General features: G+C 36.9%; 1 protein-coding gene across 4 annotated transcripts in view; it reads left to right on the top strand.

The window, feature by feature from the left end:
• The window catches only part of TMEM117 (transmembrane protein 117), a 193852-nt gene that overhangs the window by 67864 nt on the left and 107760 nt on the right, over positions 1–18228 (top strand). For all 4 annotated transcript variants that reach the window (XM_048929230.1, XM_048929253.1, XM_048929241.1 and 1 more), the window contains one exon: positions 15793–15892. In XM_048929230.1, coding sequence (XP_048785187.1) covers positions 15793–15892 — 100 coding nt within the window. The remainder of the gene's footprint in view (positions 1–15792; positions 15893–18228) is intronic.

Raw genomic sequence — 18228 nt, forward strand, 5'->3', positions numbered from 1 at the left:
AATAGTAGTCACTTACTCTCTTGACCCACCTTAAAAATAAATTTATTTCTACAATCGCAGGCATCAATTTGTAGATTAATTACTTGCTAAAAATGAAAGCCTTTGTTGTGGCAAAAGTTTCTTTTAGTGAAAGAGCTTTCTGTAATGCCTCTTGTTGCTCAGGAGTAGATAGATGAATGACAAACTTTTTCATTACCTTTTTTTTATTGCTGATGCTTTCTGTATTAGTTCAGATTTTTTTGCTTTGCAACCTTGGCCAGAACTTCAGGACAAAGTATTCTGAATATATTCCCTACTTTTACTTTATATTTTGTATGTATTTTATTCATGATATGTGTAACTATTTGAAATTGTCTCAGAAAAAAGTAGGATATTAAAGAATTAGTAATAAATGAATGTCTTTATCTTGCAACAGTGAAAATGCTGAGTGTTAGCATTCCAAACCTAGTCTATCAACATATTATTTTGCATTATGTCCTTTTCTCATCTTTGGGAATTTATTCCAAACTATTTCTGTGGAAAGAAAAATGTTCCTACTAACACAGGGGTTGTTCCACTTTCTAGCCTTTCTTTGTCCTAGGAGGCATCTGAGAATATGGGAAGCTAATATTTGTTCCAAACTGATGATATTGATGGTATCAAGATAACATCTTCCTGTCTTGGAAGAATTTAAAACACTATGGATGCCTACAGTCCATTCAGCTTTTAGAGAAATATATCTATGTAGCCTTATGCTAAAACCAATCTCTCCTGTCTTCATTGTTTTGAAGTAAATCATTTCCTTTTCTATAATGGGGAGATAGTTTTGCCACTTCACTTTTGTAAGGGAAACATTGCATTTTTTAATGAAAACAAATTTCTGAAGAGAAAGTTCAGCCAAAGCATAACTGTTTCTGTTTTGTCTGTCTGGCAAAACCATTTTGAGTTCCACATTGACTCAAAGAACAATCATCTCTGTTGTGACTAGATGAAATATTGCCACTCGCTACCTAATTTAATGTCATCCCTGCTAAAAATAATTATGGAATCACTGGCTTCATTGGAAAAAGATTTCTTCCTTATGATTAGCAGATATTAAAAAAAAAAAAAGAAAAAAAAAAAGACCTAAATATGTTAGCAATTAAAAAGCTACATAACCAAGAACTTTGAAAAGCCCATATAAAAAATCTAGACCACCCATGGCTACATGCCTGAAGATTAATGAATATTTATTTTACAGGTAAAAAGCTCTATGTCTTATAAATTTACATCTGAAGTTTCAGTTTTGCCTCATGGTAGTCACACAGCATTTTAAGACAAATGGAAGTGCTGATATCCAAATCTTACCTAAGGGACTTACGCAGAGAAGCTTGTAGTGATAAGCAGTCTGTTAGGACTGTGTTGGGGGGACGGGAAGGAAAAGGAAAAAGGGAAAACAAGAAAAGGAATATAAAATGCCCAAGAAACTGAAGTTGGTTAGACTGTTGCTCTTGTAGGCTAAAGGCATACTACCAGCGTAGTGTCCAGTTCTGGGCTCCCCAGTTCAAAAAAGACAGGGATCTCATAGAAACAGTCCATTGGAGGGCTGTGAAGGTGATAAAGAGCCTGGAGCACCACCCTTATAAGGAAAGACTGAGTAAACTGAGTGTGTTCGGCCTGGGGGAAAGGAGACTGAGGGGAGATCTGATTAATGTTTGTAAATATCTAAAGGGAGGTGGGAGGCAAATGGATGAGGCCAAGCTCTTCTTGGTGTGGGTAGTGACAGGACAAGGAGCAATGGCTCTAAAACTTGAACATAGGAAGTTCCAGACAAACATGTATAAGAACTTCTTTATGGTAAGGATGTTGGGGTGCTGGAACAGATTGCCTAGAGAGGTTGTTGAGTCTCCTTCTATGGAGATATTCACAACCCGTATGGATGCCTTCTCGTGTGACCTATTGTAGGAAGCCTGCTTTAGCAGAGGAATGGGACTTGAGAATCTCTTGAGATCCCTTCCATCCTCTCCAAGGCTGCACTTTTTCCAAACTCTTGACTTCTATGTCTGGAAAAAGCCATATGGGTTGTGTTATACAAAATACCTGTAGGAAGGCAGCAAGGCAGCACAGTACGTGCTGTTGTAGTGTGCTGTACTACTTACGGTATGGATAGGAATCTGTGCCAGAGATAGTCAAGCTTGTAACTGGTGAGAAAGAACACTGGGTGAAACAGTATGTTGGAAGAGAAATGAGAAGAGTATCATACCCACACCCCATTAAGAGCTGAAGCGTTTTGTAGAAGAAACCCATTCTGCTCTTCTTGGTTTCTGTCATGTCTGGAAGGGCTGCTTGTAAGAAATTTGAGTCTAAAAAGCTGTTTCCTGACAATGTTTGATGAATAACGCTTAACTCTTATATTTTTAAGCAACTGATTTTTTGCCATTGCCTTAATCACTATTTCAGCAGTCCAGCTGGAGTCCAAGGACAGCCCAATAAAGATACTTGCTTATCTCTCCAAATGCATAGCTCTTTCTTAGTCATTCCATTAGTAATTTCTTGTTTAACAAGAATTCTTTGTAGGCTTTTTAGTTCAAAACCCATTAATGCTTATTTTTAATTTGAACTTTTTTTTTTTTTTTCCATATGTAGCAACACGATTACTGTAGCTCATCTGAAATTTTCAAAATCTGAATGCACAATTTGGAATTTTGTCACTAACACATCTAAGCAAATTGGGACATTTCTGGCAATGAGGAAAAAAGATTGGTTTTTTTTTTTTTTTTTTTTTTTTTTCATTTCAAAATTTTCATCTTTCCAAATCTGATCAATTGAAATGTGTTTAAAGTATTGAAATAAGTTGATCATGGAATACACATTCCTTTTGGAATGTTTGCTACCGTCAGTCTTTGTGTGATGGGCCATCCAATTTGCAAAAGGAAGCAGAGATGTTTTTATCTTTACACTCATAAAACTACTAAATGGAAAGTGTAACCTAGTGACACATACAGGATTACCTGAGTCACTCACATGCCATAATTGAAGTTTGAATCTCTGGGTATCTGTAGTCCGGTCTCCCTGTTCAAAGCTAGGCTCACTAAGATTGTTCAAGGTTGTGCCCAGTGGGGTTTTGAAAATATCTATGATTGGAGGTTCTGTAACCCGTATGAGCAATCTGTTCCCATGTTCATCCACCTTCACAGTGAGATTTTTTTCATAGAATCATAGAATCACCAAGGTTGGAAAAGACCTTCAAGATCATCCAGTCCAACCGTTCACCTATTCCCAATAGCTCCTACTAAACCATGTCCCTCAACACAACATCCAGCCTTTCCTTGAACACCCCCAGGCTCGGTGATTCCACCACCTCCCTGGGCAGTCCATTCCAGTGCCTGACCACCCTTTCTGAAAAGTAATACTTCCTCATGTCCAGCCTGAATCTCCCCTGCCGTAGCTTGAAGCCATTCCCTCTGGTCCTATCACTAATGACATGAGAGAAGAGGCCGACCCCCAGCTCACTACAACCTCCCTTCAGGAAGTTATAGAGAGCAATGAGGTCTCCCCTGAGCCTCCTCTTCTCCAGGCTGAACATTCCCAGCTCCTTCAGCCTCTCCTCATATGGCCTGTGTTCCAGACCCTTACATTTCAGTGGAATCTTCTGTACTTTGATTTATTCCCATTGTCTCTTTTGCAGAAATAGGATGCTGTTGAAGAGTCTGGCTCTACACTCTTCCCATCTTACTGATAAGATCCAAAGGGTCAGCCCTTTCTTACAGAGGCTAAACCTTTCTAATATAATCCCAGCTCTATCAGCCTCTTTTGCTATGTTCCAGTTCCTTAGCTGCCTTTCTGGCCATTTGCTGGACTTGCTCTGGTATGTCCACATCTCTCTAGTCTGGGGAGGCCAGCAATTTACCCAGCACTCCAGATGATTCTCACTAACGCAGAGGGAAGGATTGTTTCCAGCAACATGCTGGTAGTGCTTTCGCTGATACAGTTTAGGAGGCTGTTCCACAGAGTATGTTGCTGGTTTCATGTTGAACTCGGTGTCTGCCAGGACCCCACGTCCTTTCTCCCAACATTCACTCTAGCTGATCTGTCAGGGTTATGCAAGCAACATCTAACAGGTAGTAGATATCAGTATAACTGTGTTGTTAATAATAAGTGGGACTACGCTACAAGCTGTCCCTGCCAAGAGCAGGAATTTGGATGAGGTGATCTCCAGAGATTCCTACCAACCTAAATTATTATATATGTTCACAATAAATTCAGAAATAAGAAAATATCTGAAGTTCAGTCTTTTGCACTGTTGTTTATCTGTTTGGGTTTTTTTTTAAATCACCTATAGAGCAGCTAAATTCCGGTCTGTGTAAGAGTAAAATGTCATCAGCTTTAAGTTCTGGCAGCTGACCACTCTCTGGTATAATAGGAAATGTGAAAACTGATTGTGAAACAGTGGAACTGGATTCCTGCAAGAGGCAGATCTATTGCCAGCCCTTGGATGTAACCTTAGAGGAGATTAAAGGGATGACTCAATGTAATGCAAAGTGTACCTGTACAATCAGTAAATCCAAAGGGACAGGGTCACAGTGCATTCTTTTTTTCTCTTATCTGGCAGAGGATTTTATTTTCAATTACAGTAAAGAAATGGAAGTTCAGTCCATAAATATGGCAGACTACTGACAGAACAACCTTCAAAAGGAGATGAGAAAAGGTTCTTTAAACATTATAAGAGATAAATATTTATTAGTTTTTGTTTGTTTGTTTTTAGGTGAACTTCTGCATTGTCCTGCTAATGAGATTTCTCATTAGGTCACTGCAATTATCATGAATATAATTATCAAGTTATTAGAAGAAGACTGTATTGTGAAGTGGACAGTATGCAATAGAGTTAGCTGATTTGAGGATCAAATCTGCAATTTCTGGCAATTTGTCTCCTGTGTCTCACAGTGATAGTTTTGTTTAAATACTGAGTAACATAAGGACAAAAGAATATAACAGTAAGTACAACTTAGAGCAACTTCATAGCAGGTCCAGTGTTGAACTCCTTTGGCTGATATGATCTGTATGGTCAGTATAGTTCAGATGATGGTGTAGTAGTTTCAATATAAGTGTTTGCTTTGTCAGACAAGTGGAATAGGCTGTTGTCTTCCCTTCATTTTCCATGTAGAATCCTCTGCTATAATTATATGCCAGCTCTTGTCAGCTGACTGGCTGTACACCCAGTTGTTCTTTATGCACCGATTTTGAGTAATACAGTAAAGAAGCAATGTCCTCAATTTGTTAATTTGTATATTGCTTGAAGACTAGTTCTTTGCCATCTGCTCTGCGATCTGCTGCTGTTATTATGTTATGAGACAAGTCAACCAAATCCTCAGACGAACTTCTGAGTTATTACATTTTTTTGCTCCCATTGCTTCTCAAAAGTATCTGTGAACATGGCAGATTGTTGGAATTGCTAAGAAATAAGTTTCTGTGTCTCAGTCTGATATTATGGATTGCATTGATATACAGCAATCATCTTCAACAGTTATGAAACCAGTCATACATAACAGAAAGATATTTCCTGTTCTTTTGCACCTGTAAGCAACTTTAAGAAATAACTTTTTATCACGTGAGAGGTTCCTATTCATTTTGATTTAGGTACAAAATACTGTGTTGTACAGATTGTAGAACTTGGACAATATTTTAGAACAAAATATTTACAAAGAAAGTGCTTCAGAAAGTTGTTGTTTAGAGCGCGTTTTTGGCTGGATCAAATGGCAATATCTGTCTTCCATATGAATAAAGTCAGTTTTTCAGTCTGAATTACTTTTTTCCTACGTGGTTCTTTGAAAAGCCTAGTAAGGCTGCCATGCTAATACCATTTTTGGTCTTCATAAGACCCTGCATATTTATCTTTGCCGTAGCATAATAGTGTTCCAAGATGGCATATTCTTTCTATTTCTTGAATGCATTATTTCAATTCCTTGAACAAATTGTAGTTTTACTCTCCTTTATCTACACAAAGCATTGGTAAGCAGCTAGATGCACTGAAATAACATTGTAGAAAGCACAGAGTTATTCATTTTTTTTTTTTAAATGAAGATTCTAGTTGAGTGCTTTTCAGGGAACAATGAATCTCTCTCTTTTATCACACAGTGAAACTTTCTCTGCAATGCTGAGATTCTGGATATTAAATCCTCACATGAGAAGTTGCACAATGCAGCTGAATCTAAACGCTTTTCTAAAAAGTGTTCTTTTCAGGACTGGGACACTGCCAGTTCCATGCTTGCATTTCACAAATAGTCCTTCTCAAATATTTTGTATCTGAAGTGTGTTTATGAGCTTCTACATATGCGCATCTTGTCATCTTCCATCAAATTTGTCAATCCAGTTTCATATTTCACCTACACTTCCTCCTTCTTCTTTTTTTTTTTTTATTTTTTATTTTTTTAACATTTTAATTCCCCTGTTGCATTTCATTTTCTTTGGTTTTGGCTGATTGATTGTCACTCTGTGGTCATTGTCAAATTCAATGTTTAGTAACTTGGTGAACCAAGGGATCCCAGCACCCATGGTGCAGGTGTAAGAGCCATTCGTGTCCATGAAATAATCAACTGAGCAGAGGCAAACATCTGTTCCTAGTAAGATTTTCCAAGAACCTCTGTTCCACTTTTTAGGCCTTGCTTATATAGAAAACATAAATTCTGTCTCCTAGAGGACCTGTGTTTTCAGTTTACTTCACCATTATCATATATATACATATTAAAAAATTACCCACATTCTGCATACTATGCCTATGTGTATGGTGAACTTTCATATCGTTTATACTAACATAAAAGTTTTACATTAATCTCATTTAATAACTGCTAAACTATGTAATGATGCGAAGAAAAAAATGAAATGCTGTCTTCCTTCTCCAAACTGTTTGAGATGATGTATAGTTGCATGTACTTTATTTTATTGAACTCAAGTGAAAGGACAGGGAGAAAAAAATCTTGGCTGTTTTAAAACAATGTCTGCACCAAACTCTTGGCTGCTTTAGCACTGTGCTATATGGGTGAGATCTTCCCATAATAAAAAGAGACCTTCTGAACTGTAAGCCCAGAGCAGTCAATTGTAAAGTGCACCTTCTCCCTAGTGCCCTTCAAAATTTCACTTGGATACACAAGCAAGCCTTGTTTTTGATAAATAGGTTTAAGTAAATAAGTTTAAATAAATGTTACTTAAAATAAACTATCTTTAAATAATTTATGAAAATAAGGCCTTGAGCAATCCGATGTAAAAGTTATTCCATTTAGTGGGAGGAGCTGAACAAGATCGTCCTTTGATTTTCATTCCAGCCTATATTTTTCTATGATTTAAGTGCTTTATAAATTATTACTAATTACTTATTTGATGTATCTTACAAAATGCTAATAGCTGCTTGAGAAATCTTCATCTCCTTTCCAAAATTTTATTCAGTCCAATCTCTCTTGTTCTAATTCAGTCAACAACCCACAAGTTCCACTGCGGCTATTACATGCTGTTCCTTTTTTAAAGCATTTCTGCAATGTCCATGCCATCCATCCTTTCAGTCATGGATTTTATCACCTCCTGGCCTTCATCCTGACTTATTAATTTTAAAATATTACTTGTCTTTGTAGAGAAAAATTCGAAGAAATACTTAAAGATGTTATGTTGGTTGAATTGCTAGTTCTACAGCCTTTACGCTTCTGAAGTATTATTCATGGTTGCAATGATCATGATACATGATGCTAGAGTTGTTCAGATAATTTAAGATAATCATTACAGGTCCTACACAGGCTATTTTCAATGCAGACTTAAAACTTTTATTGTCTGGTTCATCTGTTAACATGAGAAGTTTCTTGTGAAAAAAGAATTATTAAAAGGAAAATAGAAAACTGATAAATATTTTGCTGCAGATATAGGTAAGCCTCAATTTACCCTGACTTTTACTGAAGGTCAAGTGTTTTCCTATCTGTAATCTCTGAATCCTCTGAAGCTATATCAGGCCTTATTTTGTGTTGTAGTTTGAGGTAGAAGTACATTTTGCTGAAAGAAGAATCTCTCATAAGAAATGCTATTCCAAAGTAGTGTGGACATAAAATGTTTTTTTTTCAGTATCACAAGAATTTTGGAAAATGAAAATGATTTTCTGTCCTGAACCAGCAAAATATATTAAAATCTTGAAAGGGTTTATGATATGTAAGTTTAGAAAGAAAGCTGAAATGTTCATAGAAAAAAAAAATAGAACAAAACAAACAAACCTGAATCTAAATAACTTTAATCTTGATGTTTGGTTTGAATTTTTTTTTTTTTAATTTTAGAACTAGACAGTTTTGCATTTTGAAAATAACCTGTTATTTTGAGATTTCTCAAATATGTTTTCCTGGTGTATTAGAAGTGTCATTTGAAGGAAAATATGACCTGCCATTTTATAATAACATTAAAGTTCTTCTGACCATTCTTTTTTCTCATAACTTTGACAAAAGGGACATGTGCTGGTAGCAGTGGCACTACAAGCACACAAGCCAAATCAAATATCCTTAGATCTTATAGAAAATGTAATGTGACTGGGATTTGAAATTGCTGTTTAAAGTCTACGTGTCAGAGAAATAGCCTTCCAGCCGATGTCTGTGCTGCTTCAGATACTCTGATGTCTCTGCAGCAAAACTCTGGAAACAAAAATGTCAAAATGAAAATGTACTGTACTGTACTGATGTATTGCAGAAAAAAAAAGAAAAAAAAAAAAAGAGTATTTGTAGCCTATTTAGCAGCAGTTACATTCCTTCACCACACATTTATGTAAGTTTGGTTCAAATTGTAGGGTGAGCCATGTGTCATATCTCCACTGCTTAACAAATGGGAGTCCGTATGTAGGTTGCATTCAACTGTACTTCAAATTCTCAAACTGAAACTCCATCCAAGGAGGAAGTTTTTCATCCAGAGGGTGGTGACACACTGGAACAGGTTGCCCAAGGAGGTTGTAGATCCCCATTCCTGGAGGCATTCAAGGCCAGGCTGGATGTGGCTCTGGGCAGCCTGGTCTGGTGGCTGGCGACCTGCACATAGCAGGGGGGTTGAAACTTGATGATCTTTGAGGTCCTTTTCAACCCAGGCCATTTTATGATTCTGTGATCCAAGAGGTTGCTTTTAAAAGCAAACACTGACCCAGCTTTTACTGTAGTGAAGCACCTTGTCTCATCCTAGTCATGGATGTAGAGATTCCTGCAGTGCCTTTTAGCGTTCAGAGAAACCCTAGGAGTCCCCTAGTCCATGCTGAAGAGACAGTCCTTTGACCCCTTGTCATTTAGTTGCATGATGTTAGTGCAGCTTCCTGAAAATAAAGTTTTCACTGCAATTCACTGAAGTATTGAATGTTATCAAACTACTTTGTGAGTATAGTTATATCAGAGTCAAAAAGTTGCATGTAATAAATCTTGTTTGTACTTTGGCAGTCTTTTTTTTTCTTCTTTTTATTAAGTGAATCTTTTTATTTTTTTCTTGCAATTGCCAGTTCTGAAAACTTTGCTGTGCATCTCCCCTTCCCCCTTTCTAGCTCTACTAAAATGTTGACTCTGGGAACAGGTATGTGTAAGCCATATCCCATCTGAGGAGTTCAGGCAGTGCAGTGTGATTCAAAGACTTACAGATATCTTGTTTAGTATATTAAAAAAAAAAAACAACTATGTTTTACTGCATCTCATTCTATATTACTAATTTAACTTAAAATTCTCAAACACATTACCTGTTGTATTCCTGAGTTTATGTTAAACGTATTTTCAAATTTTAGTAACTGTTCTTTTTTTAAATGCCACTTGCTAAACAATACTCTCCATTGTGAGATGAAGTAGTGATACTCAATACACAGGAATAATGAAAATTTGAAAAAGACATGGATATAACATATTTGAACAGTCAAAAAATTCGTCAAACTCTTCTGTTAAGCATCTTTTATGCTTTTACTCAGGCTGTCTCATCTGTAGGGACTACTTGTAGTGGAGCCTCTAAGGGTAGTAGAGAATACTGCATTGAAGCACTTAAAATAGATGGGGAACACTTCTCATCTAGAAGACAAGAAATCTGGACTTAATTCCCAACTCAGCCCCTAATTCTCTTTTGTGTCACTTAAGGGTTTGACCTAAAGAAGAACTATAGGTGTAGCAAATTCTGCCTTTTCACATCCCTAGGAGTGTGTGCGAACACTCACAAAGATTACCTTTAGCTGAAGGGTAGGCTGTGTTCTTGCCATAGTGGAGGTCCTCAACACTTTTTGGTTTTTAAGTCTTTAGGATTTTCCCAGTAGAGGTGCAGACTCTTTCTTTCTCTCGTGGAGAAAGGTTTCCCCTGCTATTATAAGCAACATCTTGCAAATCCTTTGGAAGCAGGGTGTTCGACCTCATGGATGCTGTAAGTGAAAACCTTCTAGATTAAATTCCTGCTCTGAATTGCTGTCAAATCCATTGATTATGGAGACAGCCTGAGAAAACTACTATAATCATCTGACCTGTAAAGAGAAGTCCATACTCTTCTGGGCTTCAAGTTTGTTGGCAAAGAACATGTAACACCTCATACCATGAGCGAGAAACTCCAATCTGCAGTAAAGGAGCTATATAAAGGCTGTAACATTTTAAATTCAATCTCAACTTACATTAAGCATTTTAATTACATTGTAGTTTTTATCTTATCCAGAATCCTGTCCTAATCTGTGGAATCCATTTCATTTCTCTAAAAATGGAGAAAAGTGAGCTGCTTCTTATTTATGAAAGTTAGGAAAGGATACATTACTCTTGAGTCCAACAACTGGAGCACAGGATGTATAGCTTCTGTTGCCCCTCATGTAAAGAAATTGAAATACGTATTTCTTACACTCCTGAAAGAACATCACATGCGCAAAACCACTCTCCTACTAGAAGCTTGTCTTTTCTTACTATGTCTGACAGTGAGATGTACTCCTCTGATGTGGAAGGGACTGAACTAGTGTGCCCTGGAACAGTGACTGGCTCTCATATGCTCCCTACTGTTTAATTTAGATACGTGCTCTCCCTACATTTACAGATAGAAGTGTGATTGCTGCTTTTTTTCAGTGGGCCTTGCCTATTAAAGCAGGTTTGCAAAACACTTCACAGATGGAGCTCTGCAGGCAACCCAAGTGGAGGAATAACTACTTTATGGATATCAATCAATACAGGATGTGAGCAGGAAGCCAAATTGCTTATTCCTGTAGAGAGAAACTCCTCTACATGCCCAGCAGCAGAGCTTTAAATGGCTTGGGAACCTTAAAACCTAAGTTCGCAGAGAAAGTAAGGCATCCCCCCTGGGCCTATAGGCTGATGAGCAGAGGTTTTCAGAATCACAGTTCTGTTGCCTGATTTAAAATAATAATAATAATAATAACAATAATAATTTGTAAACAAGTTACCAACAAGCAGTATTCAGCATCAGTTCATTAGTCTCAGGTATCTTGCACTGGGCCATGAATCTGTCTCAAGGGAGCCCTGCAGTGGCCAAGCTGTTATTGAATGCTGGTTTTGTTGTGTTAGGAGATTACCCTGCTGAGCCTCATGCAGCTGTTAACTCTCTGACACTCTGTCAAGCGAGGTAACTGGTTCAGTGCACTCAGAAGGGCTAGTGACTATGTGGTTGTCTGTACTATGGGCAAGTAGCTACACTTTAAAGCCATTTTCCTTATGGCATGTTGGCCTATAAAACGTAGGTCTAGTCTCTGTGCATCTTCTTTCTTGCGACTCCAGCTTCTAGCAACAGAGGAATATCTTTTCAGCTGAGCTACATTATTCTCATTTGCCATTCTGTTATTTTAGAGGGCCAAATATGGATCAGGAGCTGTGTCTTCAGTCTTTTGTGTATGTTTTCAATTATTCTGTTACTCTTTAGCTCTGTGAAATCAAGAATAACGGCAGCTTGTGGAGATATGTCAAAGCACATGCCTCTTTGCAAACTGTGAACTTCTGTGCTGTCCCTTGTTGGCCATTGTCAAGGCACTTCACTTTGTCAGGTGCACCAAGATGAATTCAATAGATAATCAGCTATTTAGTGGGACTGCCAGATAAGAAAGCTGCCTTTAGAAAATCATGTATTAGACTGCTGAACATGTACAGACTTACTATGGCTCGAGATAAAAGACATCTATGCCCATTCCCCTCTTGGAAGCATCTCAAGCTACCACACTATGCACACAGTTATTGTAGCTGTACAGAACGTGCCATGTGCTATATGCCAGCCCTGTGCCCTAGGTGCTGTGTAAAAAGCCGACTGCACAAAGGTCCCTAAAATAGCATTCAATCCCTGCACCTAGGCAACCCTAACCTCCCATCAGTGTCAGTGCTCTCATTGCAGTCCATGGGGATATAGGGTTCAGTTCAGAAGTGTCTGGGTTGTCAGCTTTGTCACAGGATTTACAGGCGATATAGATCCCTTTGGATTATCAACTGGAGAATGGAGTATAGAGTATGTCACAGTTCTTGGAATGATTTAGTCACCAAGGTTTAACAAAAGCTTTTGGTATATGAACATACTGTTTTGACATGCTAACTATCCTGCAGTAACAAGGTAAGCATATCCTTCACCTAGCACATCTACAGTAGGTTACTGATAAATCATGCTCTAATCTCCATTTACTTTTCTGATTAGGACTCCACTGAGTGTATGGATCCCTGGTTTACACTGCTATGTCTAAATTCAAGCTAAATCCCACACTTAGGATCCTGTTTCAGTGTAACAATGTTGTTAGCATCACAGTGGCTTGTACATCAGTAATTAGTAGTAGGTTTGTTCCAAGTATCAGTTGAAAAATTGTCCTTTATATACAGTATTCATAAATATGGGCTTCTAAACATTTAATTATTTACAGATATCCTCTCTGTTTCTGAGGAGCTTTTTACTTTGTTATGAACTTTAACCGCAGTGTTTTTCCTGTTAGTGTTTTCTTAGGTTGTGCTGCTCATGCAATATGAATGTGCCTTGCTACAGAATTTAAGTATGGCAAAGCAAACAGAAGCTTTTTGACAAACTATATAAAACTCAGACTGACCATGGAAAGCTAGCTGAAACCCAATCACCCAATGGCCATTAACCATCCTACAAGGTGCAGACAAGGGTCTTAGCTGTGAAATGACAGTAACCAGCTACAGAAAACTGCTTTAACTACAAGCTAAAGCCAGAAAACTGTGCAGATTTTTCCACAATAGATACAGTACTATTTCTTCTGTTGCAGGTGAAAATATGTAACCTGGTGACATCATCAGGCACACATGACCTTTTAAAAATGTCAGCTACTCTCATTTGTATTTGAATTAAAACTTGAAAATTAAAACTAGATGCTTTTTTCATTTTTATCCACCAAAAAAACATTTATTTTATTTTTTTTTTTGAAAAGTGAACTTTGTATTTTGAGGCTAAAATAATACTGCAGAGAATGGGATGTTATGCTAATAGTTCATAAAATAGAAGTGTATTTTGTTACTATTTCTAACAAGCTAATGACGGTCCTAAAAATATTTGCTGTATTCCATAAAAGGTTGTAATTTTATTTTAATCAGTAAATGCACTTGAATCTTGCAGAGATTATGCTATTATGGGTTTCTTTAAAATAATGTTATTTTGCTCTGAAGCTCACTCAATTTGCAGACTTAGCATAGGCATTGATTAGTTATAGAATATGGTGCACAATTTATACTAAGCATTTTGGATGCTTCCATGTTTCAGATGTTCAAGTTTCATATTTCAGAAATGGCTGTGAGGATGATCTGATGCTTCCAAAGCCTTTCAATGCATTTGATTATTGTCTACCACTTACCTGATGTTATTCTAAGGCTTGAGTTACTACATTCTTGAAAACAAGTGACTACATGGAAAATTTCCATTTCCATTAAAAAAAATTGTTTATGTCCAGTGTGGTATTACTTCCACTTGTTAATACCTATACACAGTGATTATTTGCCTCTCAGCCTTTTTAGATAAGCAATCGTGCATACATCAGCCTGCCAGTGCTCCTCACAATGAGCAGTGGGGCTGTAGGAGTTAGCTAGGTGGCTGTTTTTCAGGAGTGCTGTGTAAATGTTCGGCTGGTTTCTGTACACCTGTAGTCATGTATAATGCATATTTCAATACATATGAGTAATGGGAATAAAAAAAGGTGAGAACCATGGGGTTTTTTTGCACGTGTTTTACACGAAAAGGTTGCTTTGTGAAGCCAGTCCTTACAACTGATGTTCATACTGTATGATTTTTGTTAATGAGATATGTCCTTAAGCAATGCATACTTAATTATTGTTCACCTTTACAAAATATTACAAAGCTGTCATACTGAAAATGCAGGGAAAAAGGGAATTTTAAATGTTTTACAGTTATACTCTCCCCATCTCTCTGCAACTGGAAGATGTATTCTTGTGTGTTCTTACGGTCTTCTCTAGGAATTTGTTATTTCCCTCTCTTGGAGAAAGGATATTGGAGCAGAGAAACTTTAGACTGACCCAGTATAGCTGATCTTGTGTTCCGGAATCCTTATTTGCAGTGCAGCACATTTACAGCATGAACGATCCTATTAACCACATGAAAAATAATTAAAAATAGCTTGGAAAAACTGCCTCTATTTTTCCCCCACTCCAGAGAAAATGTAAGCCAGAGTTTATATGCTGTTCATCTCATTAAAAAAGTGAGATTTTTTTTTTTAGTAACATGTTATCTAAAAGGTCACCAAATGTATTTAATCAAAAGAGCCATTAGAGTATGCCATTTTATATGAAACCATTCATTGACATCAGTATTTCTACTCTGCAACTTAACAACTCATATCTAAGTAGCAGCACAGTGCTGTGCATTAATTTGTGTGATCAAGACCCAGTATCTCAATCAAAAATCTAGATTTTAATATGACTGCCCCAACAAGTGGGATCAAGCTTGCACTGGTCCAGTTGCTCAGATATGGTCCACTACATCCTAAATTACGTTCTTGGGTATATAGTAACAATAAGGTTTGAATAATACAACGATTGTAGAAGCTGCTACATGCAAGTGGGTTGTTGTGCACAGCATTATATAGGCAGTGTTTCCAGGCATCTTGAAAACAGTTTCATTATTCAGTGTTTTAGTTCCTGAGGGCAGTCATGTCTTCCTAAACACTATAAAAGCATTTGAGCAAAGAATATGACCATATTCCAAACTGTGCGTTCTCCTAAAGAGCTTTTACTCCTCCAGGTAACTTTACCCTCTTGCTATAATGAACTTGGGTGTTGAGGTCAATTTATTGTGCAAGGTTTTTATTTAAACAGAATAGAAATACTTCTTTTGGATTTAAATAAAATATATCTATGGAAAGACATTGTATACATCAAAAAGTCACTGCTTTTCACTGAAATTCTCTAATGCTTCCACTACTGTGTTAAAAAAATATGATTGTATAGCTGGTGGAGTTGAAAGTCAGGTGACTCAATTATCTCTTTGAAGAGACATTAAAGATTTTCATTTTTCTTCAACAAGATTTTGCAAAGTTACCAATACTGAGAATGTTGCAATGCCATTTGTACAGGGGAAGAGGTAAAAAGTGTAAAATTGTTTTTATTTCCAGAAGCTTTACATAATCCTAAAGCCTTTACCTGTCACTATTTTAACACCTTCAGAAGAGATGTGGGCTGTAAAATCACATTTCCATTTCTAATTGAAATTGACCCATCCTCGTTCAGTACTGTGTCAAGGTTCAGATCTAGCAGAAAAAGTGATTATGCAGGAAATGGGAAATCTTTCACGGTAATCATAAATTTTGTCGCTATAGCAAATTCTTTATAACTACATTAAGCAAACGTGTGTAGCTTACAATCTGTGTTCTTTTTTCCACAGTGCATACATTATAACAGACTTCATGGGCATCAGGAATGAAAATTTTATGAAGGTAGCTGCAGTTGGGACTTGGATGGGAGATTTTGTCACAGCATGGATGGTAAGAAATACAATATTACTTTTTAAAAGAGAAAAGAGGTGGAGTAAATTTCTTAGTTTTAGGGAAGAGAGGAAAGGATAAGGACTAAAACTCAGCTTCTTGGAGTATTCAAATGTTTCAACTCAGGGAAGTAGGAAACAAAGGCAAACATAGGTAAAGAAGCCTAATGGCAGGATATTTAAGTTAGCTGGAAGTCAGAGAGTGAGGAGCTACAGCACCACTTTGTTCCTTCTGTTATGAGTGGGAATTTTTCTAAGGACAGCAAGGGCTTAAGTAAAAACATCCTGGTGGCCCTGTTTTGCTGTGAAATAACATAATGACTTGCTATCTGGTAAAACAGAGAGTAATACCTTAAAATAAACAAGTCTAATTAAAAGGATTAAAAAGAAGAAAAAATGACTGAATGATGTGATAAAGAATGATGGAAATAAGGGAAAACAAGCAAGCCATTTACATCCCGGAATTTGAAAGTAGCCTTCGTTTGACGCGAATCTATCAGATTAAATTTGTCTCTAAAGGTTAGAAGAATAAGTTTTTGCAAAAAATTAGATGTGTTTATGAGTCTGCTTTTCTCTTGAATTATAATTGTTAAAAAAGTTATCTCCTGAAATGGGGGCTACCCACATAGCTCCTTAGTGAAAGAGAACCAGAAAATGTCGGCTGGGAACTAAAATGAAGCACATCCAAATGTGTTATTGTTATTCAGGAAAAGCATTTCTTAAACACAAAGCAGTAAAAAGTGAATTCTTGTTACTTTTTTTTTTTCTTTTTTTTTAGTAAGATTATATTTTTCCAAGAACTGTAGATTAGAGTTTTAACAATTGTTGACTGTTACATTAGTCACTAAAGGCACTACATTTGTTTATACTGAAGTAAGAAGACCATGATTTTCAAGCTTGCATAATTTGTTTTATTAATTAAATTAATAACTTTTCCCTAATGATTCACTGCTACCTCAGTTTTTCTATTCAAAATGATCAACATAGTTCTAGGGAGATTCATTAAAACAGGCAACATTACCCAATTGTGAATGCTTATCACGTATCACATGAGCGTGGTAGGAAAATATCTCAGCACAGTGTGTAGAAAGTGTTATTTTAGGCTGTGGTATGCGTTAGGAAAAATAGAATAGAATAGAAGTAGTTTCAAATAAGAATCACTGTAAGACTCTTAAGAGTATGCTCTACAAAACTGCAGGAATAGTCTGAGAAGGGAATCTGAGCTTATGTCAGTTTGTCATGTATCCTCCACATATTTTGAACATACTGTATAACAGACGGGAAAAAAAACATGAATGATTTTTTCAGCATATTGTTTAGATGTGTCAGTAGTTTGTCTGAGACAAGTTATGCTTTGTGAAATGGTAGCCACAAAAATCAAGTACAGAACAAATCATTTATACATACGAGCTTACAAAAAGGAGTCAACACATGCTGAGACTGATATTGACTATTAATGTGGATTTCTGGAGAATCAGTAATAAAATTCATGGCTATTTCTGAAAGCTTTCAGCTTGACCCCTGATAATGCATAAGCTAAACTGAATTGAGAAGGACATATGTGTATTAGAGTTCTGACAGCACGTTATGTACAGTTCACACTGCATTCCAGTATTTCAGTCTCTCTTTTCTCATTTGCTCCCCAACCCTGCCCCCCATCCCCCCCAAAAAAAGGTATTACACGTGGCAATGATCTCTTCCTGTATACTCAAAGCTCTCCCAGGTCTTTTCAGTGATAGAGGTAAAATTGGATTGTACCAGATGAGACTCTATTGGAGTAGACTAGGAAAGATTGCTGAGGCAGTTTGGGGAGGTTGGTTGTAGCCACTGCTCAGGAACTGGCTGGGCATCAGTTGGTGGGTGGTGAGCAGTTGAGTTGTGCATCACTTATTTTGTATGTTCCTTTATTGTCATTATTATCTTCCTTATCTACAAAGCGGTAACAGAATGCAGTATAAATGAGGATGAATTTTCAAAAAAGTCACAATTCCTGGCACTGCAAATTCACATTTTCTCAATGACACATGATATAGACTGTCATCACTCCTGACATTACTGCCTTACTTTGCTGACATTTAGTATTTGCTTCCCTTTCCCTCTGTCATTCTCCCAAGTTCCCCATTGCCAAAGAAATTTTTGAAGTATTTGTAGACTTTATTCCCTGTGTCTTTTATTAGAATTGTCTGAATGTAAATTGAAATCAAAAGTGGATTTGGAGGGAAGGCGTATTCTAACAGCCTTTGAAAAGTGACATTCAGTTTAAGTCATTTTAATTTTGAGAGAAATGCCATGTTACATGGTGCTAATGTGAATGCTTCTATATAGAGCTGCAATCCA

This window comes from Lagopus muta, chromosome 1 (assembly GCF_023343835.1).
Source record: "Lagopus muta isolate bLagMut1 chromosome 1, bLagMut1 primary, whole genome shotgun sequence".
NCBI classification, from domain to species: Eukaryota; Metazoa; Chordata; class Aves; order Galliformes; family Phasianidae; genus Lagopus; species Lagopus muta.